The sequence below is a fragment of the Rhinolophus sinicus genome, linkage group LG04, assembly GCF_036562045.2.
Source record: "Rhinolophus sinicus isolate RSC01 linkage group LG04, ASM3656204v1, whole genome shotgun sequence".
NCBI classification, from domain to species: Eukaryota; Metazoa; Chordata; class Mammalia; order Chiroptera; family Rhinolophidae; genus Rhinolophus; species Rhinolophus sinicus.
This window is the reverse complement of record NC_133754.1, coordinates 90,402,812-90,428,598: the sequence shown is the minus strand read 5'-3', so window position 1 is coordinate 90,428,598 and position 25,787 is coordinate 90,402,812. Positions and strand designations below refer to the sequence as shown.

The window sequence follows — 25,787 nt, the reverse complement described above, 5'->3', positions numbered from 1 at the left end:
AACACACAGAAAGACTAACATGCTAATAAATAATGAATTGGGTCAACAGTGAGATCAAGGAAGAAATCAAAAGGTACTTTGAGACAAATGAAAACACAACGACCCCAAATCTATGGGACACAATGAAAGTATTCCTAATTGGGAAATTCATAGCAATGCAGGAGTACCTAAAGAAACACGAAAACCCTCAAATCAACAGTGTATCTTTACATCTAAGGTCACTGGAAAAATAACAGCAAAATAAGCCCAAAATGAGTACAAGGAAGGATATGATCAAGATCAGAGTGGAAATAAACGAAATTCAGATTAAAAAAAAGAAAAATCAAAGAAATCAAGAGCTGTTTTTTTTTTTTAAAGATAAACAAAATTGATAAACCTTTAACCAGACTCATCAAGAAAAAAATAGAGGACCCAAATAAATAACATCAGAAATGAAAGTGGAGAACTGACAACTGACACCATAGGAAAACAAAAAGTTTTTAGAAAATACTATGAGCAACTATATGCCGACATATTAGACAATCTGGAAGAAATGGATAAATTCCTAGAAGCATACAATCTTCTGAGGTTGAATCAAGAACAAACAAAAAATCTGAACAGACCGATTACTACCAGTGAAATTGAAATAGTAATCAACAAGCTCTCAACAAACATAAGTCCTGGACCAGAGGGCTTCACAGGTGAATTTCATGCAACATACAAAAAGGAATTAACACCTATTCTCCTGAAACTATTCCAAAATATCCAGGAGAGAAATCTCCCAAGCTCATTTTACAAGGCCATCATTACCCTGATCCCAAAACCAGACAAAGACATTACAAAAAAGAAAACTATAGGACAATATCCCTAATGAACATAGATGTAAAACTCAACGAAGAATTAGCAAACCGAATTCAGATATACATTAAAAAGATCATATACCACAATCAGGTGGGATTCATTCCTGGTAAGCAAGGTTGGTTCAATATCTGCAAATCAATTAATGTGATACACCACATAAACAGAATGAAAAATAAAAATCATGAGGTCATATCAATAGATGCAGAAACAGCATTGAACAAAATCCAGCATCCGTTTATGATAATGGACAAAATCCAGCATCTGTTTATGATAAAAACTCTCAGCAAAGTGGGAGTAGAGGGAACATACCTCAACATAATAAAGGCCATATATTACAGATCCACAGTTAACATCACACTCAATGGGGAAAAGCTAAAAGCATTCCCCATAAGATCAGGAACAAGACAATGATACCTACTTTCACCACTCTTTTTCAACATAGTTCTGAAATTTCTAGCCACAGCAATCAGAGAAAAAAATGAAATAAAAGGCATCCAAATTGGAAAGGAGGAAGTATAATTGTCATTATTTGCAGATGACATGATACTATATATAGACAACCCCTCAGAGATTGCCCAAAAAAACCTCTTAGAACTGATAAATGAATTTAGTAAAGTAACAGGATACAAAATTAATATTCAGAAATAAGTTGCATTTTTATACACCAATAACGGACTATAAGAAAGAAAACAATCCCATTTACAGTTGCATAAAAAAAATACGAGTAAATTTAATCGAAGTAAAAGACCTCTACTCAGAAAATTATAAGACATTGAAGAAAGATTAGATACAAATAAATGGACACATATACCATGCTCATGGATAGGAAGACTATAGTTCAAATGTCCACACTACCTAAAGCAATCTAAAGATTCAATGCAATCTCTATCAAAATACCAATGACATTTTTCACAGAACTAGAATACTAAAATTTATATGGAATCATAAAAGACTCAAAATAGCCACAATAATCCTGAGAAATAAGAATAAAGCAGGAGGTATCATGCTACTTGATATCAAACTATACCACAAGGCTATAGTATCAAAATAGCATGGTACTGGCATAAGAACACATACACAGATCAATGAAACAGAATAGAGCCCAGAAATAAATTCATGCCTATATGGTCATTTAATCTACAACAAAGAATTTGCATGGGGCAAAGACAGTCTATTTAATAAATGGTGCTGGGAACACTGGACAGATACATGTAAACAAATGAAACTGGACCACGTTTTTATACTATATACAAGAATAAATTCAAAATGGACTAAAGACTTAAGTGTAAAGACCCGAAACCATAAAACTCCTAGAAGAAAATACAGGAATAAACTCGCAGACATTATTATCCTTAGTAATATTTTTACTGATATATCCCCTTAGGCAAGGGAAACAAAAGAAAAAATAAACAAAAAGGACTACATCAAACTAAAAAGTTTTTTCACAGCAAAGGAAACCATCGACAAAACGAAGACATTCTACTGAATGGGAGAAGATATTTGCCAATGATACATCTGATTACGGGTTAATATCCAAAATTCATTAAAAACTCATACAACTCAACACCAAAAAAGGAAAAAATCCAATTAAAAATGGGCAGAGGAACTGAATAGACATTTTTCCAAAGAGGACATAAACATGGCCAATAGACATGAAAAGATGATCAATGTCACTAACCAGAGAAATGCAAATAAAAACCACAATGAGTTATCACCTCACACCTGTCAGAATGGCCATCATCAATAAATCAACAAACAAGTGTTGGTGAGGATGTAGAGAAAAGGGAACCCTTGTGCACTGTTGGTAGGACTGCAGATTGGTGCAGCCACTATGGAAAACACTATGGAGTTTCCTCAAAAAATTAAAAGTAGAACTACGTTATGGCCCAGCAGTTCTACTCCTTGGTATTTATCCAAAGGAATCAAAAACACTAATTCAAAAAAATATATGCACCCCTATGTTTAATACAGCACTATTCACAATAACCAAGATATGGAAACAACCAAAATGCCCATCAATAGACAATAGGATAAATTGTACATTTATGCAATGGAGTATTACTCTGCCATAAAAAGAATGAAATCTTACCATTTACAACAACATGGATGGTCCTAGAGGATTCTGCATCAGACTGAGAGACAAATACCCTATGATCTCACTTATATGTGGAATCTAACAAACAGAATAAACGAAGAAACAAAAAAGAAATAGATAGAGAAAAAACTGATGGTTGCTAGACGGCAGGAGAGTTGGGGAGTGAAGAAGGTGTAGGGATTAGAAAGTATTAGGTTTGTGCAAAAGTAATTGTGGTTTAAAAGATTAAAAATAATTGCAAAAATCGCCAATTACTTTTGCACCAACCTAATACAAACTGGTAGTCACAAAATAGTCATGGGGATGTGAAATACAGTATGGGGAATGTAATCAATAATGTTGTAAAGACTGTAGGGTGTCAGCTGGGTACTGGACTTATAGGGAAGATCACTTCATAGATTATAAAAACGCCTAACCACTGTGTGTACACCTTAAGCTGATGTAGAAAAATATTGAATGTCAGCTATAATTAAATATGGTCACAGGGTATAAAGTACAGCATAGGGAATATAGTCAATGGTATTTAACAGCTATATATGATGTCAGAGGGGCAGTAGATCGGGGGGAAGGGTTATCACTTTCTGAGGGGTGTAAATACCTGATCATTATGTTGTTTTATACACCTGAAACTAATAATAAAACAAGAAAAACTTAGAAAAGGAAATTGCAAAGCAAAATTATAGTAGCAAGTCTAAAAAAAAAATACATTGAGCACGTCCTATACACTGATTTCAATACTGTGTTCTTTCAGGAAAAGGAGGAACCACCCTTTCTTGCTACAGAGAACAATATTCTCCACTATAATCAGGAAGTAGTTTCCCAAAGGGTATTCATTCTCCAGGGTTATTAAATAATTTACCTTTTCTTTTATTTATTCAAAACATTTACTAAATGGAAAAGGAATACCAGGAAAATCAATTTTTCGTTTGTAATTTTTCTTATACATGCTTTCGAAGTCATTTAAAAATAAGACCATTTCTTTTGCTGGGGACATATCTTGTACAAATTAAGTGTGCAACGAATGTTTCTTGAAATGAACAGAAACTTTACACCAGTAACATTATGTTACCGTTAGAGAAGAGGATACAAAACTACTGAGACAGGTATCACAGACTTACAGTTTTAACCAAAAAAACTGTGACAGGCAATAACCAAATTACAATTTTGACTGGTTTCCATTATTATTATTATTATTATTATTATTATTACTACTGTCTCTCCACAAATTCTGTAGCTTGGAATCTATTTCAAATCCTTCTTAGAGTATACTTAATAATTTAAATATATACATACATAAGAAAGCAGATATACTGTAATTTTTAAAAAGTAAATCATTTTGCGTATTATAGACTGGAGGCAGTTGAATGTAATCAAAGGTTATAGCTCTGAAAAATTCGGTGGTAGGATTGCAAAGCTCAGATTACACAGGTTTGTTAACTCTTGGTTTGTTTCAAGGATTACCAAGTTATAGTTGAAGTACATCTTCAACTCCCCGTTATTTACAGCTGTCCAATGATAAGGACTTAATCAGTAAAATATCTGAAGTATGAAGCATGTAATGTTGATGACAAATGTTCCAGAACACTAGGAGTAAAGTTAATGAAGAGCAAAGTCAATCTCGAACAAAGAAAGGGAAGGTACATTTATTAAAAATAGTAGACAGTCTCTGATAACAAACAGAGCCATTCAGATTCCAAATATTCGTACATCCTATATACATTGCAACAATGCACATATATTTTAAAAAACCAAAGACCCATTAAGTAATGTTTTTTAGAACTTTAGAGAGATAAAAAGTATTTGGCTCTCCCCTGCTGGAGGTCTGCAAACACAGGACGCAGGCCCAGTCCCCTTTCCAGTGTTCTGCACAGCACGGTACACAGGGTGCACTCATTCTGTGAACGCGGTTTCTGGATAAAATCGCAGTTTCTTTAGGGATGATCCACAATGTGTCGGAAGCTCCATTTCATAAAAAATCTTCGTAGGTTGGAAGAGCAGGGACAACCGTTTTCCAAAACTTGAGTTTTAACAAAATGTACAAAATAAACTACTAAATCTAGATGCTTTCACATTATTTTGCATGAGTATCAAGTACTGTGTAAAAATTTATGTAAAATCTTAAGTTAGCCAAACTGTCTTTACAATTTAGATCAAAGTTCTTCTTCATTCTTTTAGCATGGCTGATAAATGTTTTCTGCCATTGTCACTAACAATGCCTGTGAAACCAAAGAACTTCGAAAAAGAATATGCACTGCTGAAGAAACATAGTACCAAAAACGTCACTGAACTTTGGTCTTAAGACACACATAGTTCCTGTTGGACACTGGATTGTGAGAGTTTATTATCTTCAGTCTTTTCATGTCCTGGGACGTGGCAAGTAGCCTTCCGCTTAAATAATCGCAGACTCAATCGTAATAGTTCATTGTCTACCACTGGAGCATTTGTGTAAGCTTGTTTTACTGTGCCCTATTTGGAGAAAACAAAAACAAATTTAAAAAGATATACATTATTAGTTGACAGTAGGAAAGAGGTTAACTTCTAACAAAAATATGAAAGTTATAAGAAAAATTAATTTGGGATGGATAGTAGCTGTATTAGATATTTCAAAGCAAAAGTAGGAAATGTTTTCAGACTTGAGGACTTAGGAAAGAAAGCAATCTTTAGAGGGCACCTAGTCTAACTTCTTGCTTAAAGTAGGAATCTTCTCAACAGTCCCTGGTAGGCAATCGACTAGTTTTTACTTCATTTCTAATGAGAAAACAAAACACACAGCACGCATTCTATGTTGAACAGTACCACTTGTTCTATGTGTTGAAATAAAATCTCTTCTATGGAGCTACACACTAATTCAGGATGACTTTACACGGCAATCTTTCAATTCTCTGAAGAGAAGCACTGAACATCCCACACTTCTTACTGGTCTGTTAAGTCCATAAGATGCAGGCTCTAGAACGGAACCAATTCTCAGTACACTGGTCAGTGCAGGATACTGAGAAACTATTACCTCCTTTGTACTAAAATGTGTCTATTATTTTAACATAAAGCTACATTAGCATTTTTGGAAGCTGTCATAAAATTTTGTTAAATGTTCTCCATGTATATAATGAAAATAAAGTTTGAGTATCTCCAGCATTCTGCCATTTCTCTTCTTGCTAAGATCCTTAAAGGAACTGTGGTTCCTTGATCTCATTTTAAATTTTTAAAATATTTTTAAAAATTTGTATGTTATACTACAGTAAAATTGACTTTTTATGTAGTTCTGTGAGTTTTTACTCATGCATACAGTCATGTAACCATGAACACAATCAGGACAGAGACGTTTCATCACTCAAAATAACTCCCTTTGCTGCCCCCTTTATTCATACCTTCTTTTATCTCTAACTCTTGACAATAAATGCTAAATTGTCCATTATAATTTTGCCTTTTCCAGAACATCATATAAACGGAATCATACAGTATATATGACCTTCTGAAACTAGCTTCTTTCACTCAGCATAATGAGATTCTTCCATGTTGATAGTACTGGTATCTTGGTTATTTTTATTACCAATTAGTAATCCATTGTATGGATATGTCAGTTTATGTATTGAAGAACACTGGGGTTGTTTCCAATTTGAGATTATGAACAGAGCGGCTATAAACTTTTATGTACAGGTTTTTATATGAACACGTTTTCATTTTTCTAAGGTAACTACATAGCAATGGGATTGCTGGGTTAAGTATACATTTAACCTTATAAGAAATACACTGTCTTCTGAAGTAGCTCTACCATTTTGTGTTCTCACCAGCAATATTATGGGACTTTCAACTGTTCTGCCTCCTCACCAACATGGTATTGTCAAGGTTTTTTTGTTGTTGTTTGTTTTGTAGCTATCTGTAATAGGTTGATAATGGTATCTCATTGCAGTTTTAATAGCATTTCCTAATGGCTAATAACGTTAAACATCTTTTCATGTGCTTATTAGATACCCATATGTCCTCTTTGGTGAAGTGTGTACTTAAGTCTTTTGCCTATTTAAAAAAACCGTGTTGCTTGTTTCTTACTGTTCATTTTCGAGTTCTTTATATATTCTGAATACATGTTTTTTCAAAATGGGATTTGCAAATATTTTCTCCCAGTACATTTGTCTTTTCATTCTCAGTCTGTCATAGAACAAAAATTTTAAATTCTGAAGATCAATTATCTCAAACTACAAAAGTTTGATTTAAAAAAAACAAAACACATTTATTATTAAAACTCTCTTCCCCCAATTGACTGGTCATATTTATGTGGGTTTATTTCTGGATTCTGTTTTTTTCCACTGATCTACATGTCTATCCCTTCACCAATACTGCACTATCTTGAGTGCTGTGGCTTTATAGTAAATCTTGAAATCAGGTAGTGTGAGTCTTCCAAACTTATTAATCTTTTGTTCATCTTTTGAAAAAATTGTTTAGACTATTCTAGTTTCTTTGACTTCCCATGTAAATTTTAGAATCAGCTTGTCTATAACTACATCCTAACTACTAGGCTTTTTACTAGGATTGTATTATATTGTAGACCAATTTAGGGAGAATCATAAACTTAACTGAGTCCTTCAATCTATGGGCATAATATGTCTCTCCATTTATAAAATTTAGGTTTTTCTTTGATTTTTTTCATCAGTGTTTTGTAGTTTTCAGCACATAGATCCTGCACATATTTTGTTACATTTATAACTATGTACTTTATTTTTGTGGGTAACCTGTTGCAAAGGGTGCTGTTTTTTGTTTATTTTTTTACATTTCAGTTCCCAGGTGCTTCTATATACTACTGCTCACATAAAGAGATACAATTGCTTTCTGGATGCTGACTTTGTATCCTGTGGTCTAGTTAACTCACTTAACTAAGACTATTTTTGGTAAATTCCTTGAAACATTTGATGTAGGCAATCACATTGTCTATGATTAAGACAGTTTTATTTCCTTTCCAATATGTATGCTTTTTATTTCCTTTTCTTGCAGTGCTGAACAGGCTAGGACTTCCAGTACAATGCTGAATAGTAGTTGTGAGAATGCACATCCTTGCCTTGTTCCTCCTAATCTCTGGGGGAAATCTTTCAAACTTTTACCATTAAGTATAATGTTAGCTGTAGGTTTTTTTGTAGATGCCCTTTATGAAGACTGTTAATTCCAGCTTGCTGAGAATTTTTATTGTGAAGGAATACTGAATTTTGTCATATGCTTTTAATGTATCAATTGATATGGTCATGTATTTTTTTTAAGTTTAGAATACTGAACCAGCCTTTCACTCTGAGAATAATCCATACTATATCACAGTGTTGTATTATTTTTATATATTGCTGAATTTGATGTTCTCTTATTTTTGAGGATTTTTATGTCCATGTTCATGAGAAATATTGATCTGAAGTTTTCTTTTCTTGTGATGTCTTTGGCTACAATATCAGAGTACTATTGACCTCATAAAATGAGTATTCCTGTCTCTTCAATTTTCTGTACAATTAGTGTTATTTCTTCCTTAAATGTTTGATAAATTTTGCCAGTGAAACCATTTGGGACTGGAGATTTCCTTTTCGGGTTAACTACAAATTCAATTTAAAAAAAAAACAAAAACAGAACAAAACAGCAAAGGACTATTCAGCTATTCCCGTTAACTATTACTTCTTGAGTAAGTTTTGGTAGTTTGTGGCTTTTAGAGGAATTAATCCATTTTTCCTAAATTGTCAAATTTATGGGCATAGAGTTGTTTATAGTATTGTCTTATTATTCTTTTAGTGTCTGTGGGATCTCTAGTGATACTCCCTTTCATTAGTATTGGTAATTTGTATTGTGTTTTTTTCTTTAATCAGTATGGGTAGGGAATTAACAATTTTATTCATCTCTTCAAAGAATAAGCTTTTGGTTTCACTAATTTTCTCTAATGTATTTCTCGTATGAATTTTATTGATTTCTGGTATTATTTCCTTCCTTCTGCTTGCCACAAGTTCTGTACATTCTTTTATTAGAATACTAAAATTAGATTTAATCTCATTGAAAGCACCTAAGTGTCTCTTAGTATCCCTTCCCCTATCTCTTCTGATATGTACTATAATTTATAAACTTTAAAAATCATTCTCCTAAACAGAAATGATGCCAATTTATGGAGTTCAATGGTTTTCAACTGTCTGTCATCTGATGAGGTACCACCTACCCCCTATTCTGTACTTTTCTTTCACAGTCACATATAATTTAAAGGTTTTTGTATGTTTTTCTTACATGAGCTCTCTAGCATCTTAAGTTAATTTTTCTTCAGCTGTGCCTTTTTCAGCTTTTGTGCTAATATTTTTAACACTGAGCAATCAGAAGGTTTTCCATGCTTTCTTTAGATGGATCATTAAAACATTTATAATACACCATTACAACTTTTTATAAAAATGTGTCACATGATATATTAGTGGCCTGTGCTCTGTATGAAGGATGACATGGTTCTGAACAATGGTTCTCAATAAAAAAATTAGTGGGGTGTTTTTGGTTGTCACGATTTTTGAAGCCATGATGGCATATTAGAGAAACCAGGGAATATTACAAAATATTTTTTATAAAAAAAGAGGACAGGATTCTGATTAGATTGCAAACCACATAGTCTTTCCCAACTGAGGTTCCTTACCTAAACCAAACAGAAAATGATTTGAGTGATTTATTTTCATTTCAATACCAAGGATCGTAGTAGCTAGTACCATTCTGGAAGCATAAAAGGTTGATTCATTACATATAAGCTTAGAGCACTAGCACGTGATTCCCTCAGAGAAATTTTCAGCTGAGAAAGGGTACAAGGAGAGATGGGCACCTAAACAACAGAATAGACAGAACTAAGTACATGTTGAAATTGGAGTGCAATGGAGAGAATGATTGTAGCCGCTCTGTCGAAAGGAATTCTGAATCAGGCCTTTAAGCAGGGAAGCCTTTAAAATTCTTCGATTCTTCATATCTGTTTCCATCTTAATATTTGGAAATGAGTTCATCCTTCTCTTTTTCATAAATTGAATGTCCTCCCCAAATTTGATTATTTGGCTTTAAAGAAGTCTCCTTTTCTTTTGCAATGTTTTTCTTAATGTCCCCAGGTGAAAAGCTAATAAACATTTCTCTAACTTTTTAGGACCAACTCTCTTCTGTCACAATACCCATGGCCCACCAAACCATGTTCCCAAATAAAAAACCCAGTTTCTTAACTTTAAAAAGCCTAAGATGTTTTCAATTTCTCGTGATCAGATTTCTTCCAAATCTCAACTAATTTCTGTTTCTCTTATGTTTCAATTCCTTTTACTATTCTCAAGTAAATGCTTACATATAATCATTTATATTTATTTCCTTCTCTTCCAACTTGGTACTGTCTCATAAACACTATTTTTATAAATATCTTCACCACTCTTTCTGGGAAATTTTTTCCTTGAACTTCCAATTTAAATAAATTTCTAGTATGTTTTATTATGCAAGGTAACTTTTCACAATGAAATGAAAAAATATTTCACAGAAATAGAGTGTTTCAAAGTGTCTTTATACATCACATTTTGAATAACTAATTATATTCAACACAAATGTCCTATTAAAGTAAAATGAAAAGTATTATAAATTCTAATAGAATTCTTTCTTTTACATGTATAGAAGACTAGAAAACCAAACTCATAAAAACAGATAATTAGACTATAATCTCACATTAAAACTATCAAATGAAAAGTATACGTCATTCATACCCAACAAACACTTTGCATTTTTTCCAAAGAAACAATACCTTTTCATTTTTAACAAGCTGCTTTCGGATTGCAGAATCCCGTCTGAAGCATAATGCTTTACAACATGGCCCAAGATTACTAAGAAGACTTGCTCTTTCTTCCTTTCTCAGTAATGCAGCCATATTGAGAGCCCCCAATTCATTTTCAAAAAGATTGTCTGCATCTTTCAAAAAAAAAAAAAAAAGCATTAAAAAAGCATTTAGTTTTCCTAAAACAGAAAAGTGTTACCAACTGCTTGGATGAATATTCCACAAAGTCTATACTTCATCAAAGTTACCAAAATTGGCGAAAATTATTTAGGTATTCTCTGTGAGAGTCATTAGACCTGTAGTTTTGTTGTTAGTCTAAAACAAAAATAAATACTCTGATAGCCACTTTAAGCTTAAGATATAAGAAAAGCACACTTGGGGAGATAATTTAGACACTGATTACTATGACCGAGAAGATTAAGTTCAAGTTAAGAATTAGTGAAGTCAAATTCAGAATACTGTATACCATCAACAACTACTTAAAATTCTAGACTTCAGGACTTTACTAGAGAAAAATTCATATGTAGTAATGTAACTACATTCTGGGACCTTTAAAAAAGCACTTAGGAAAGTAATTAGGTGTTAGACAATCTGCCAATTTTACCCTAGATTTGGTCACTATAAAAACCTGGATGATTTAAAATAATATCACTTAGTTTTAAGTCATAACATGCAAGGTCGGGAAAAGAAATACTTAAACTTTATAAAAATTAAAGAATCAAGGAAACATCTAATAAAAATAAAGAGGATGGATTAAAAATAGAGAAAAAGGAAGTCAAAGTAACAGAACAGGGCCAGACACTAATCAAAATAAATTACAGGAAGAGCAGTAACTTCAAAGCTAGCATTCTAAGAGTTGGCCAAGAGTACCACAGGTACCAGGTACTGTTTCTATAGCAACATGATCAAACAGGTTAATGTTAGAGCCCACAAAGGAAAGCAGTAAACACATAGGCTTAAAAAAAGAGACACATTTGACTGAGAATAGAACCGCATTACACATTTCATTTTCTTTTTCTGAACTATAAAGTATAATGAGATAGGATAATTAAAAACTAGTTTCATGTAATATACCTAGTCATTAAATTATATACCTAGTCAATAGGTATACAACGTAAGAAAAGTGTAAATAATAAAGAAAACCTCAAAACTAGTTCATGAACTCTGGCATCTATCAGAATCCTGAGGAGCTTTTTAAAATACAGTGGCAAGGCTCTACCACCAGACCTATGGAACCTTCACAGTTGGACCAGGGTACCTTACGGAAAAAAGGGCAGTTCCTCAGCTGATTCAGACATACAAATGTTTGAGCCAAACAATGACATAGTCATATATACAAACTATTAAAAAAAAAAAACACACCAAAAAAACGTTAACTCCCATTCTATTATAGATACTAATATAGAAGAATTCTGTACTGAGTCCATGCCGTCCTTGAAAATTGCTTAGTAGGACAAATTTCTTTTGACTGGAATCTGTATCATTTTCTGTTTTCACAACAGAATATAAAACACACACTTGCAAACCTCCCTAGACAGACTTAAAACATACCATATTTTGCCATGTATAATGCGCACCCATGTTTTCGGCCCAAACTTTCAGGGAAAAATATCTTTCGTTTTAATTTTTTAATTCAAAATTGTATTTGTGTACATTTAGGTACTTGTTTTTTGTATTATAAAGGAATTTTAGCATTTAGTTTTTTACACATTATGGTACAAGAAATTTTATGCAACAAATAATTACAAAACATAACAGATACAAGATATTTTATGTAACCAATTTACGATATTTATGCATCATAGAAGGCCAAGAACTCTTGGTCATTGCAAGTTTGTGGTAAGTGCAACAAAACCAATTATTGTATCCCAGGGTATTATTTTGCATATGGATATCGTAATTAATTTCTAGAGTTAAACTTTTAACTCATGAGTGTAAATAAAATAATTAAAAACATTTATATAGATATGGGATTAGTACTACCCATGTATAATGTACATCCTTATTTTTCCCTCACAAATTTGGGCAAAAAAGTGCACATTATATACAGCAAACTACAGTACTTAAGGACAAGTAAAACAAAGGAAACAAAATAATTAGAAAAATGTAGCTCAAAAGAACTTAATCATATCACAATCAGAAAACCTAGACAAAAGCAATTTAAATTTCATTAGTCAGCTGACCCTTGAACAAGATGGGAGAGCTGGGGTACTGACCTGTCGGGCGCAGTTGAAAATTTGTCTGCATATAACTTCTAACTCCCTCAAACTCAGCTGTTCCTTGGTATCTGTGGGGGCACTGGTTCTAGGACCCTAGCGGATACCAAAACATGTGGACACTCAAGTCCCCTACATAAAATGGTGTCGAACAATGCATACCATAGGTCCTCCTCACCCGTGGATTCCCAACTGTGGATCGAAAATACCGCTTTCCACCCACAATTAGTTGAATCTGTAGATGTGAAACTCAGGGATATGGAGGGCTGAGTGTATATATATACTGAAAAAAATCCATGTATAAGTGGACCTGCACAGTTCGAACCTGTGTTGTTCAAGGGTCAACTTGCAAGTTTTCTGTTTTAAGAAGTAAGAATTTAATTGTACACCTGAAATCTATGTAACTTTACTAACAATTGTCACCCCAATAAACTTAAATTTTAAAAAAAAGAATTTAAGGTTCTTAGAGTTTTTAAAAAAATTACATATGGAGTGGGAATATATGTCTTCAGTACTGAGGCACATGAAATAGAAAAAAATTGGTATCAATCACTTCACTAATATTTATCAAATACCTACTATCTGTCAGGTAGTGTTCTAGGTAGTGCCATAATTAGTAAGAACAGATCATTAGACACTGGCTACAGCAGTAAACAAAACACAGTACTACTCCTTAGGAAACTTATTCTTAGCATTGTATATCAGTTCTCTAACAAAGCCATCATAGCAGCAAAAAATAGAACTGATTGGTAAGAAACAACCAAACCCCTCTTTATCATGTGTATTTTCATTGTTGAGATTAAGTCATCATTAAGTGAGGGTCAAACTGTATATTATAGTTAGCAAAATCAAACTAAATTATAACTTGAATTGCCATTAGCAAAAGTCACAGAAGCAAATACACTTAAAGGTGGATAAGACCTTAGGGACTTCATTCCATCGTTTTATGCCCACAGGAGTTATTTGCTTAAGATCACAGAGCCAACCAAACAAAGTAGAAAGAGTGGGCAATAATCCAAGACTTCGGTCATTTGTCAGGTTAATATCATTAACAATTATATATGTTTCATAGACATATATTCTATGTTTATTGGGACATATTAAAATCAAGAGTTTCACTGCTTACACTAAGAGTTGAAAGGCAGGACATGGATTCATGAAATTCGTAAAACAATTTTCTCTCAATTTTACTAAAAAAGCTTAATTCCTTTAACTAAATTTTTTTACTCTCATGAACATGATATAAAATTAAATAATGCTGCTTTCACCTTTCGCTGCCTTTCCTTTTTACACCACCTCTTAATAAAGTATTAATAAGCTGCCACAACAAAATTAAGATACGTACCAGAAAAGAGAAATAGTGCAAAAACAAACAAACAAATAAAAAACCCATAAACTAAATAAGTGTTCTGGAATAATGAAAAGTTGTTTCGATAAGATCTAAAATCAACGTGGTAAAATATTTTTAAACTAAACAGTAGCAGTTAATATTTATTGAGTGTTACCATACATTAGAAACTGTTCTAAGCGGTTTAGTTTTAATAACTCATTTTCTCTTCTTTATAATCATGTGAAGTTGGTGGTATAATTATTTCCAGCTCAAGTTGGTAATACTAACAGACAGCAGGATTAAATAATAGCTGGTAAGCAGTGTGCCTATTGGAATCCAGACCATTTGGTCTAGAGGCCAAGCTTTTAACAACTTTGTTAAAGGTTCAACCTACACAACCACATTGGGGTAGAATTCCCCATTTCCCAGGATAAAGGGTTGCCAACACATCCAATTTGCTTAGGTATGAAAAATACCTAGTCTCTCCAGGCTCTATTTCATTTAGCCCTGGGTACACCATTCAGTTCTTTGTTAAAAGTAATTTTGATACAGAAAGATCACTGTGCTATTTTTATAACTTTTCTGGGGACTTAAATTTTTCTCAAAATAAAATTTAAAAGGGAATTCTGACCATGAGAATGAAATAATGAATATAAGTGATTCCTCAAAAAAAGATACAGTATTGTAAAGTGATACATGAGAACAGAAAAGAATCCTTGCCAACGCCATCTTAATAGTTATAACAGACAGTATATAGAGTCAAAGCAGAATGAATTACCTTTGGGTTTTTCTAAAAGTCTCTGACATGTTTCTTTGACTTTGGTAAAGAGTTCAGAACCTGCCAGCTTTTTAGAAATCCCAACTCTCAGCATAACAGCTCCAGGTGTGAACTTGAGGAGTGCAGCCCCAGGCTCTCGTGGTTCTTTTGGATGCTTTGGCATAAGACCAGACCAATCTACATCTATCACATCTAATGGATCTGTAAAAAGTTAAAAAACAGGATTTTTTCACACCAACAAATAGCATTCTTGTTATCTATAAATATAAATTGCAAAACACAGAAAGCCATTATTAAATAACAGGTACTTTATACCAAAAATATCATAGTCTTAAGGTGAAAGCTTTTCTATCCTATTTCCCAGAAAATAAGACCCAGCCGGACAATCAGCTCTAATGCGTCTTTTGGAGCAAAAATTAATATAAGACTCGGTCTTATATTACTTTATATTATACAAGACCCAGTCTTATATAGATGCGTATAAACACTAATATTTAGAATCTAAGGACTTTACAAATAAAACTTTCTCACCAAAAGAAAACAGGCAAGCAAACAAAAACCCAAGCAAACCCATTCCTACAAATAACTCATTTAAATTGCCCGAGAGATCCCCAATGAAAAAACTCCATTATTTCACTAAAAATAGCTCAGATGTTTTGAAACTTGGTATCAGAATCCTTTCACGGGTTAAATCTAGGAATCTATTTAGTTTGCATGTATGTGTACACACATGCATGCATATACACACACAATTTTACATTTTAAAAACAAATAGTTCATTATGAAATTACTTTTAAGAATCAGTGAATATTATTAATATTAAGAATAATCCATCCATTGACAAAGAACAGTTGAGGAAATTAGCAAAATAATGTTCTATTCAGAAACTATTCAGAAATACCTAATAGTCAATAATAATAACAATCATACATACCTTCTACATTAGTAAGAAAAATTGTGAAATATAAGAGCAAATTAAGTCAAAATAAAAATTTAATATTCTACATACCCAGACAAAGCAGAGACCCTCAGCATGACAAAAAAAATTGTTAGTAACAATCAGGCAAATTAGGATGATTGATATATATAGTCAGTAGAGTACGCTCTGGCAAGGCACAAAGTACTAACAAGTAAAAATACTGAATTTAGAAAATTGATACAAAGAAGTATATAAATAGTGTCCAAATATAATTGCAACGACTGTAAATTTTTGAGCAGTCATTGCAAAAGTTGGTTTGTGGCACCACAGTTGTGAAGCCCTGTATTATATATTTACCATCTAGAACACTGCTAGACAATCAGTATTCGGTTAGATTCCAAGTCATATAAAATATGAATCGTAAACTCTGGAAATCTTACACTTTTGCTATTTTAAATGAGGCCCTTCCCTATTCACAGGTAACGTCTCCTTAAAAATGAGGAGAGAGTATTTTTATAATTTTCATTTTATTGGCCTTTCGATGTTAATAAAAACATAAAGGGGAAAGTTCTAAGTGCCTTTTACCAATTCTTACAGCATGAAAGGAAACCAAAAACACCTTAATATCATAAATTAAATAATTTTTATGTTCAGCCTCTACAAATGATTACCTGGCATCTTCTCCTCATCCTGTTGGTCCTCCCTCTTTTCGGCATCACCTGCCAGAATTTCATCTAGTTCATCATCACTGATGGGCTCGTATCCTTCTCCAGCACCAGATCCTAAAGAATGTGTATCATCTAACTTGGATTCGTCATCTCCTGCTAATTGGAAAAGTTAATTTCATGTCAAAGAGAATGTTAGAGGAAGGAATGTCTAAATTAAAGATGTAAAGGCTGTGCACACTAAAAAACTTTGAAAAGCATTTTTTCATTAGAAAATAACATTTTTTAATTATTCAAAAACACTTGATAATTCCAAAAGAAAAATGAAAAATAAAATTCAATTAGCTAAATTCAGTGTATTTTTATTTTTTTTTAGTTACAAAATTTAATTGTAAGGATAAAGCAGTGGTTATTCGTTAAACCAATCCACATTAACAACTTTGAACTGTACAGGTGCTAGTTTTTAAATAAAGGTGACAAATACCAATCAAATTCTTATAACACTGTTCAGGATCTAAATAAACGTGGTTATGAATATAGTTCAATGCACAAGGCTAAGAAAATGATAGTGTCATCAATAATCAAACCAAAGGTGTAATTTTCCAAATCACTTTTAGTTAAACAAAATTCTAGCTTTTTAAAAGTATAAAATTACATAAAACTCATAGCAATCTAGTAAGTTTTCTACCTGAGATCAAATTTCTACCCTCAAGGGAAAAAGAGAAAATAAAAAAATAGGGGGGCTGTTCCTCCTTGACCTTCTTCCACATTATCTCCTGATTAAGAGAGTGTGGAACCAAAATTTCAAACTCTGAAAAGGTAATTATTTTGAAGGAAGAGTGAGGCAAGTGAATAAATGCTAAAGAATTACAGCAGCACTTTTAGCTACCAATGAGTTTCTTTGCTCTGGCACTGGCATTGTCAATACAATCTTGATTGATATCAGCCTTTTCTGTGATCTGGTCTATTTGTTGATTTTGAGACTCAATCTCACTGCCCATGTGCAGGGCCATGTTATCTAGACTTCCTGTGAAATTGCCCACTTGAGTCAGGTTCTCCTCCACTTCACCTTCTCTGATCATCATCAGTTATACTACTACATAAGCAGACAGTTTTGTTAAAGTCTTCTCTGCCTCTCTCATGTCTTTGTTTGGTCCATTTCCTGCTTCTATGCGGTTCAGCTGTTCCCCTTGTTCATCCAGCATAGTAACAGTCTTGATTCCTGCATCCTGAGACTCAATGGCTAAACCCAGGATTCTCCTTGTACTTTCTGGAGACTCATCAGTAACCTGGAAAGCCTTCAACTGAGTTTCTTCTGATGACAGATTATCCATGATGAATTAAAACTCTTGACAGGCACAGAAACTGAAATGTGGATATTCTCTGTCAAACATGAAGATTCCAAGAATCCTGCTTTCTAATTATAAAGAAAACTGATGTAGCTGAGAGGCAGATGTGAAGAGTCACTCCTGGCATGGCAACAGGTCATTCTGCAGGACACACCCTTTTGGAGAACTCAAAGTGCTGCCTAGTACTTCCTTTTTTCTTCCCAAGCAGTCCCAGCCACTTCCCTCTGGCACAGCAGCTTGGACGCCACGTGACCTGATTGGGAGCTACACCCTTCTCACACCCACCCCTGTGCCTAGTTATATTTAGCTTCAATGGCAAGAATACAATATGAACAGCAATATCATAACAGGTTGAAAGATGACAAAATATGAAAAATAAAAGTTTCCACTAACATACTAATGATGATTATGTGATGTTAATTTCTTATAGTAAAACTTTAAGTAAATCCAGGCAAATCTAATTTAAAAAGGATGCATTAATTTCTTTACCTAAAATTATTAATTAAAAAAAACTTGAAAACTTATTAATATAATTGATTTGAAACTTTAATCTTAAGTTCACAATATTTAGCTCATTATGAAGAACTTTATAGCAGTTAGGTAAAAATGTAAACGTGCCATTTATTCTCCCATCTCCAAATTCATCTTCCCTACCCTAAAGTTATCCTTTAATTAATGAATATAATTTTAAGAAGAATGCTGTAATACAATTTAAAAATCACTGGTGTATATTCTATTTCTTTATTTTACCAACATTTCTAACCACCTAGGTAAGCTAAGCTTTGTCTCCTGGTGAGTTAGTTGTGAAATTTAATTATCCTAAAATTACAGAGTACATTTAATGTTTCTAATCACCAGTTATCCATACACTTAACTGAGTTTACAACACTGGTTTTAAAAATACAACAATATGCTTTATAGATAAAATTTTGCAACAAATAAAATATAATAAACTATCAGATGTTAATAAACTATCAGATGTTTATAAACATTCTAATAATTTTCTGTTCTATTAAATTCTATAGTAACCTCCCCAGGCCCTCACCAACTCACTTGTAAGGCAACCAATTTTAATAACTTCATTATGTAGAAATATACATCTAAATTAATAAATGCACATATAGGATTTTTAATTTTTCAAGTTTATGCAACTCATTTTCCTACTTTAAGTGAATAAAATGTTTCATCTCACAGTAGGTAATTCACGTATAAATTTCTACACTATCTTATTTACAACCACAACCAATGAATGATAGTCAGAAATAAGGGGAACAGACTCCAATCACAAAAGAACTATTATAATCATTAGTTCACTTACGTATTCCATTATACCCAAGGCTGTACTTCACAAATTGATGCTATCGTAACTTACAATTGAGGTGAAAATGTAATTTGAAGAAGGTTGAGGTAGAAGTGTTTTTTTCAAGTAGAATATGTAACAGATGACATACTGGAATCTTCAACCAGATAACCAAAAGGTGTAAGGACATTTATAGTTTTAAAAGACTGAATTTTACTCTGTGCCCAATGCTACAATACAATACGGCAAATAAAAAGAGTAATAAAATTATACTGCTTATATACTAAGTACCCCAGAAGCATTTTGGGGCCTTGAAGTGGAGAGGTAATGTCAAAACAATTGTGTAAGCACTGGTATGAGAACTGGACAGTCCCATGGAGGCAAAATTTCCAGGAGAATTCTCAGGGAAGCCATCACTAGTGGTACTGTAGGCTATAATTCACCAAAGAATAAAACGTGGGCAAGTATGTATAGGAAAAACATTTTCATTTATCAGCCATTTACTGTGTTCTTGCTATAGTCTCAAAGATAAAGGAATGAAAATCTATGGTCCTTTACAAAGGAAGTGGAGATAAAACCATGGAAAAATAATTATAATATAGTGCAGGGATGCCATCAAAGATGTATAAACACGGTGACGTCATTTTTAAAGAGTAAGCACCATTAGCAGAGAAGGCTCCTCAGAGGAAATAATGCATAAACTGGGACTTGCAGTTTGAAGAAAAAAGAGAAGATAAAAGGGAAAAAAGGTCTATTGGGCAATAGGAAAAGCAGGTACGAAGAGGGTTAGACGATGTAGCCCATTCCGAGAATGCAGATGCACGAGTCAGTCTATACAATAGATGGGGGTTGAAGGACAGAGGGGTGACGTTCCACACAACAAGCTGGTTCTGAGGGAGCCAAAGGGTTGATGTGGACTTCCCAGGGTTCCTCATTCTAGGAGTGGGGAGTGCCAGTAGGATTCCATAGTCAATCTGTCATTAAGTGTTATTATTTCATACATTTGTTTTCAACTGCCCTGGAAAACAGGAACCACTAATAGTTTTTGAATCCCTCTCTGAACCAAGAAGTCATTTCAATTTTTAAGACTGTTTTAAATATCTAAGAAAAAGAAGTGATGACTATTTTCAACATCTACAGACACTACATCTAAGTTACCTTTTATTTCATTTAGGCTTATCTGAACCAAGTCTGCCTTGACAATACTAATGAAGGGAACACATTTTAAAATATGATATGACTTTTCCTTATAAAATTTACTTTCCCTAAAAAACAATGGAGTGAATACGCATAGCAGATTACCTTTTAAAAGAAAGTATTTGTTTCCTGTGAAATCTGAGAAGGAATGGAGCAGTATAACAGACAAAAAGGTGTGACACCCACCTTCCACACTCTCAGTTCTTTCAGCTTTATTTATATCTTCAAATCCCTGTACAGATGCTAGATCTTTATCCATTCTTTCTTTATCCAAATTTATAGAGTCTCGGGAAGTGCCTTCTAGGTCTCTTTCATGTTCACTCTCCAGTTTTGCTTCACTGCGTTTTACAGACTCCATTTGAGAACAACTCTCGAAAGTTCTGTCTCTGTCTCTGTCCCTTTCCATGGAATCAGAAATCAGTCGCTCTCTTTCCCTGTCCAAGTCTCTCCTTTTGTCTCGTTCTCTCTCTCGTTCCCGTAGTCTATCTCGGTCTCTGTTCCGTGACCAATCTTTATCAGCATCTCGATCCCATTCTCTCTGTCTTGTATCTCTCCTCTCTCTTTCCCGCTCTCTCTCGTGCTCATATCGATCTCGTTCTTGAAGCCTATCCCTGCTATCAAATGACCCAGACCTTGAATGAACCTGTCGATCTGACTCAGGAGAACTTCTTCTTGAACTATGGCTTCTTGAATCCTGGCGATCTAAAATAAATATACCATAAACAGAGTTAACACGTGACAAAAAGAGCAACAAAATACTTCATTTTAGGGTTCTTTAAAGCTTACAATTTACCTTGTTCTATATTTATTCCAAATTCTCCAAAGAACACACTTTAAGAAAAAAACTGATCTCTCAAAGTACTAATTAAAATATGTGAAAAGCACATTTCCTTGTCTATTTCCACTATAACCACAAAATATCTTCAAAGAAATAAGTACATAAAATGGTTAAACATTAATAGAACTGATCACTTCATTATCGGGTCCCTTCTTATCCCCCTACTTTATTTTCTGTGGTCAAAAGAGAATGAATTGACTGCTGGGAGAGCAGAAAGGTTAAAATTTTAGGCATCAACAAGGGACTGGAATACATTAAAGTTCTTCTACTGAGATACACTACTAAAATCTTGATATTAAGCAGATTGACATCACTGAATGTACCCTTATTATAATATTGCCATTAGGGTAGTAACAGCTAACTTTTTGGTGGGATGGTTAAGCTTCTATTTTAAGTTCCCTGAAATTTAAGGCAGTGCATTAAGTAACCAATCTAGCCATTTACTTTAAAATTACAATTTGTACAAAATACACTAACATAGGAAATACTGGCTAGATTATAATTCAGTTTATCACCTGAAGAAGTACTTCGACTGGGTTCCCCACGCTTTAACTGATCAATCCTTGATTTTCTCTCTCCTGTGATTTCCAGGCTTTTTGTTTTTTCTCTGTCTCTTGAGCCACTATGTAGTACTCTCTTTCGACTACTTTGGTCATCTCCACTTCGATGGGCAGAATCATTGGATGGGGAGCGCAGACGCCCAGATGTATAACTGCGATTACTCCGATTGCTCCCAAGGCTGCTGCTCCTCTTCTGATCCACTGGCTTGCGATGTGGTGCATCTTCTATAGATACATGAGGTGCCTCTGCTTTTTCCGCTCGTGCTTTATGGCCTTTTCTATGTGAGTCTTCACTGGTAAAAGCTGCACTGGCAGTACCGGTGGGGGTGGCAGATGTGCTGAAGGTGCTGGTGGCAGATGCAGTAGCAGCAAGAGTACCAGGGGCAGTGGCAGTAGCCAGAGGAGGAGGAGGAGGAGGGAGGGAAGACGGGGAAGGGGTCCTTCCAGGAGTAGCAGCTGCGGCAGCATGCTCTGTCACCTCTGCACGGTCAGGCACGTCCTCATCAGACCAGTCACTGAACGCTGTATCTTCTTTTCTCTGAGGATCTCCTACAGTCGCATCCTTATCATTGGAAATTTCAACCAATTCCTCTTTGGTTGTTATAGGGGGAGTCCGGGGGCCTCTCTTCTTCTTACTCAGCTGGGCTGCTTCTTCATCAGAAATATCAGAGTCACCTCTGGATCTTTTATGTTTTTTTTCAACACTTTTCTTCTTCTGTCCTTTTTTTGGTGAAAATACTTGACTATCTTCAGATGCTGTCTCTGTGCTACCCCTCTCTAGTCCAACATCATCCTCTTTTTTTTTCTTAATAGGTTTCTTTTGAATTTTTGCTTTTTTCTTGTTTTCATCATGAGTTCCATCACATGTGTCTCGGTCTTCGGATGGATGGTGTCCCATCATGTCTTGGGCCCGAGTCCGTGAGCTTTCTGTGATTTCTATCTGTTCTCTTTGCTTATCTACAGAAGAAACTTTCTCTTTGAGCTCTAGCTCTTCATAGCGCCTGGAACTCTCTTTTCTTTCTAGTTTCCGATCTTCCTCTTTCCATCTACCCTGCCTGTCTTCTGAAAGGTGTGATGGACTGAGAGAATGAGATTCTTGAGGTCGTACAACCTGGCTCAAGAGTCTGTGTCTTTCATCTATACAAAAAGATAAAAATAATCACACTTTCACCAAGTTAACAAACTTTGCATGTTATATATAAATAATAATAAACCAATCTCTGATTTTCATTTTAAAACTTGTAAAATGGCAATAACTTGAGTAAAAATAAAAATATGGTTTTACTACAAAGAGTAGGAAATGACATCAGCATTATATTAGGTTGGTGCAAAAGTAACTGTGGTTTAAAAAGTTAAAAATTGCAAGAACCGCAATTACTTTTGCACCAACCTAATAACTATATTTCTAACATGTACGTTAGTCACATAGAAGATATTCAGAGGCAGCAGAGGAAGAAAAATTTTAAATCTTAATTCATCATTTCCTACTAATGTCAAAAAATGGTCTCATGGTTACAAATAAATATGAATGAGGAGACAGAAAATGGACTCCGCTTACTTTTATCATCTCCGCTGTTGTAGGTGTCACTGTCGGGAGAATGTTCTCGTCGGCGCTTAGGTGACTGACGAGGGCTAGGACTCCCTTCATTTCTATAGCGTTTCCTAAATTGGACAAACAAATGTAATTTATAAAATTCCAGGTGATCTACCTCACCCCAACCTTATTCCACCTCATTCCACTTTACTCGACCTCACACCAACCTTATTCCAATCTCACTCTACCTTACTCCACCCTCACTCCACCTGACTCCACCTTTCTCCAACCTTACTATCAGTAAAAATGGTGATGATGAGGATGTTGTTAAGATTAAATGAGAAAATACGTATGAAGTACTGCATTTAGGAAGCACTTGATAAACAACTATTTTTATTAGCCTTTGAAGATTTTAAATTTGGTTTAAAATTATGAATAAAAACTCCAAGGTTATTTATTAAAAAAAAAAAATTCCAGGAGGTGAAAAAGAGATTTTATTACTACAATTTTTACTATTATTTCTTTACTATAACTAGAATGTATAATTGTAGGATAGCAATATTGTCGAGCTATATCATACAAAGGGTATTTAGCATCTTAACAAAATTCTTCATTTGCTAAGACTTATAATTGTGAAGTTAAAATACATGGCAGCATATTTTCCTTTCATTATACATGCAGAATCACTCAAGTGAAAATCATTACATTTAAATACTGCAAGGTGGTAACATACAGTAGAGGAATCAATATACTAATGAACCCTTTACTAAAACGTATTCATTTTACATTTTTATGATACAGAAATACCTTATGTTGGGAAGTCAAATGAAAAACATGTTGGCTTTAGAGTCAAAAAGATGAATTCAACTTACAGCCATGTTACTTATTATGCAACCTTAGGTAAATTCCTTAAAGTCATTTAACTTTAGCTATCTCCTCTGAAAGTAGGGGGAGAAATGAGGGTCCGTATCATTTTATGTTGGTTTCCAGTTAAAATAAATATACAGCAGTTAAATAAGCCAATGTGCCATCGAAAATGTAACATAAATAATGATTGATTATATCTCCTGGAAACAGAGGTATAGAATGGGGCAACTATTATTTTTTTCCAGACAATTCTAAGATTTTATTATAATAAAATTGGAATACAGGAAAATGTAGAGGAAAAAGAATTAACAAGACATTAAGAGCACCCTGAAAAGCATTAAATGGAACTTTTGAATTCTTTACTGAAATGTAACTTTAATAAACTGATTCACAATCAGTCTTACTTTGATTTTCTCTCATCATGTCCATCTCTTAGATTTCTGTCTTCTCGGATATCTTCTCGCTTTTCTCTGCGGTCCTCTCGTCCTTTGTCTTTGTCTTCCCAATCCCTTTGACGTTCTCTTTCTTTATCCCTTTCTCTTGCTCTTTCTCGTTCTCGCTCTCGCTCTCTCTCCCTCTCCCGTTCTCGGTCTCTCTCCCTCTCTCTTTCTTCTCTCTCCCGTTCCCGCTCCCGTTCTTTTTCCCTATCTCGTTCCCTCTCTCTTTCCCTCTCTCTATCATGGTCACGATCTCTCTCTCTTTCACGGTCTCTCTCTTTTTCTCTTTCTCTTTCTCTCTCCCGTTCCCTAGCACGTTCTCTTTCTAGTTCTCTTTCCTTCTCTCTTTCCCGATCCCGCTCACGTTCCCGCTCTCTTTCCCGCTCTCTGTCACGTTCTCGTTCCCGATCTCTTTCTCTAGCCCTTTCATCTCTTCTATCATCCACTCTGTCTACTCTTCGTTCCTCTCTTCTTTCATCACGCTCAAGCTCGTCACTCCTTCCCTGATGTCGAACTGGTGAGCTTGGTCTTTGATCTACAATGAAAATCAAGTTTTGTCAGTGATTAATTTGACAGATAACCTATTGGTAAGACAGTATGGCAAACCTCAAATTTTATCTGTGTACAGGATCACAGTGACAATAAATACAAATCAGGTACTAGCTTTACTTTTAATTCAATCATCCAATAATCACCCCTAGATATTCAAAAATAGTTTGCTTAAAGGTTATTTTCATTTGCCTTCTAACTAACATGTTTTCTGCTCCCCATCAACTCCCACCCACCTCCCGTTGATCCACCTTTGATCTTTCTCTGCATGCTCCCTACCCTACCTCCAGCCCACTGCTCCAACCCCACTTTCTGCCATCTCTACCCTTCACCTCTGATCTTCTCTGTCCCCCCAGCAGGACCTGAGAACACTGGTGGCAAAGGATAGGGGCAGCAGGAGGTGTAGAACATAGGAGCTGAAGGAAAAAAAAAATTTCCCTCGTAAGTCACACCTCTAATTCCAGGCAAAAATATATACACATCAAAGTGCAGCTATTATGTGAGAAAAATCTAGAACAAAACATATATTTGTTGCT

General features: G+C 34.3%; 1 protein-coding gene and 1 pseudogene across 9 annotated transcripts in view; both read right to left on the bottom strand.

The window, feature by feature from the left end:
- Positions 1-4,553: 4,553 nt before the first annotated feature.
- ZC3H13 (zinc finger CCCH-type containing 13) overlaps positions 4,554-25,787 on the bottom strand; it is a 94,806-nt gene continuing 73,572 nt past the window's right edge. For 4 of the 9 annotated variants that reach the window (XM_074329982.1, XM_019753546.2, XM_074329988.1 and 1 more), the window contains 9 exons: positions 25,584-25,667; positions 24,670-25,237; positions 23,423-23,526; positions 21,820-23,001; positions 20,653-21,168; positions 16,627-16,779; positions 15,037-15,237; positions 10,683-10,846; positions 4,554-5,401 (listed from right to left, as the gene is read on the bottom strand). In XM_074329982.1, the coding sequence (XP_074186083.1) occupies positions 5,231-5,401; positions 10,683-10,846; positions 15,037-15,237; positions 16,627-16,779; positions 20,653-21,168; positions 21,820-23,001; positions 23,423-23,526; positions 24,670-25,237; positions 25,584-25,667 (3,143 nt within the window). In that variant the 3' untranslated portion in view covers positions 4,554-5,230. The remainder of the gene's footprint in view (positions 5,402-10,682; positions 10,847-15,036; positions 15,238-16,626; positions 16,780-20,652; positions 21,169-21,819; positions 23,002-23,422; positions 23,527-24,669; positions 25,238-25,583; positions 25,668-25,787) is intronic. The other 5 variants (XM_074329985.1, XM_074329986.1, XM_074329983.1 and 2 more) reach the window with 4 other exon arrangements.
- On the bottom strand, positions 17,355-18,088 carry LOC109459234 (synaptosomal-associated protein 23; annotated as a pseudogene).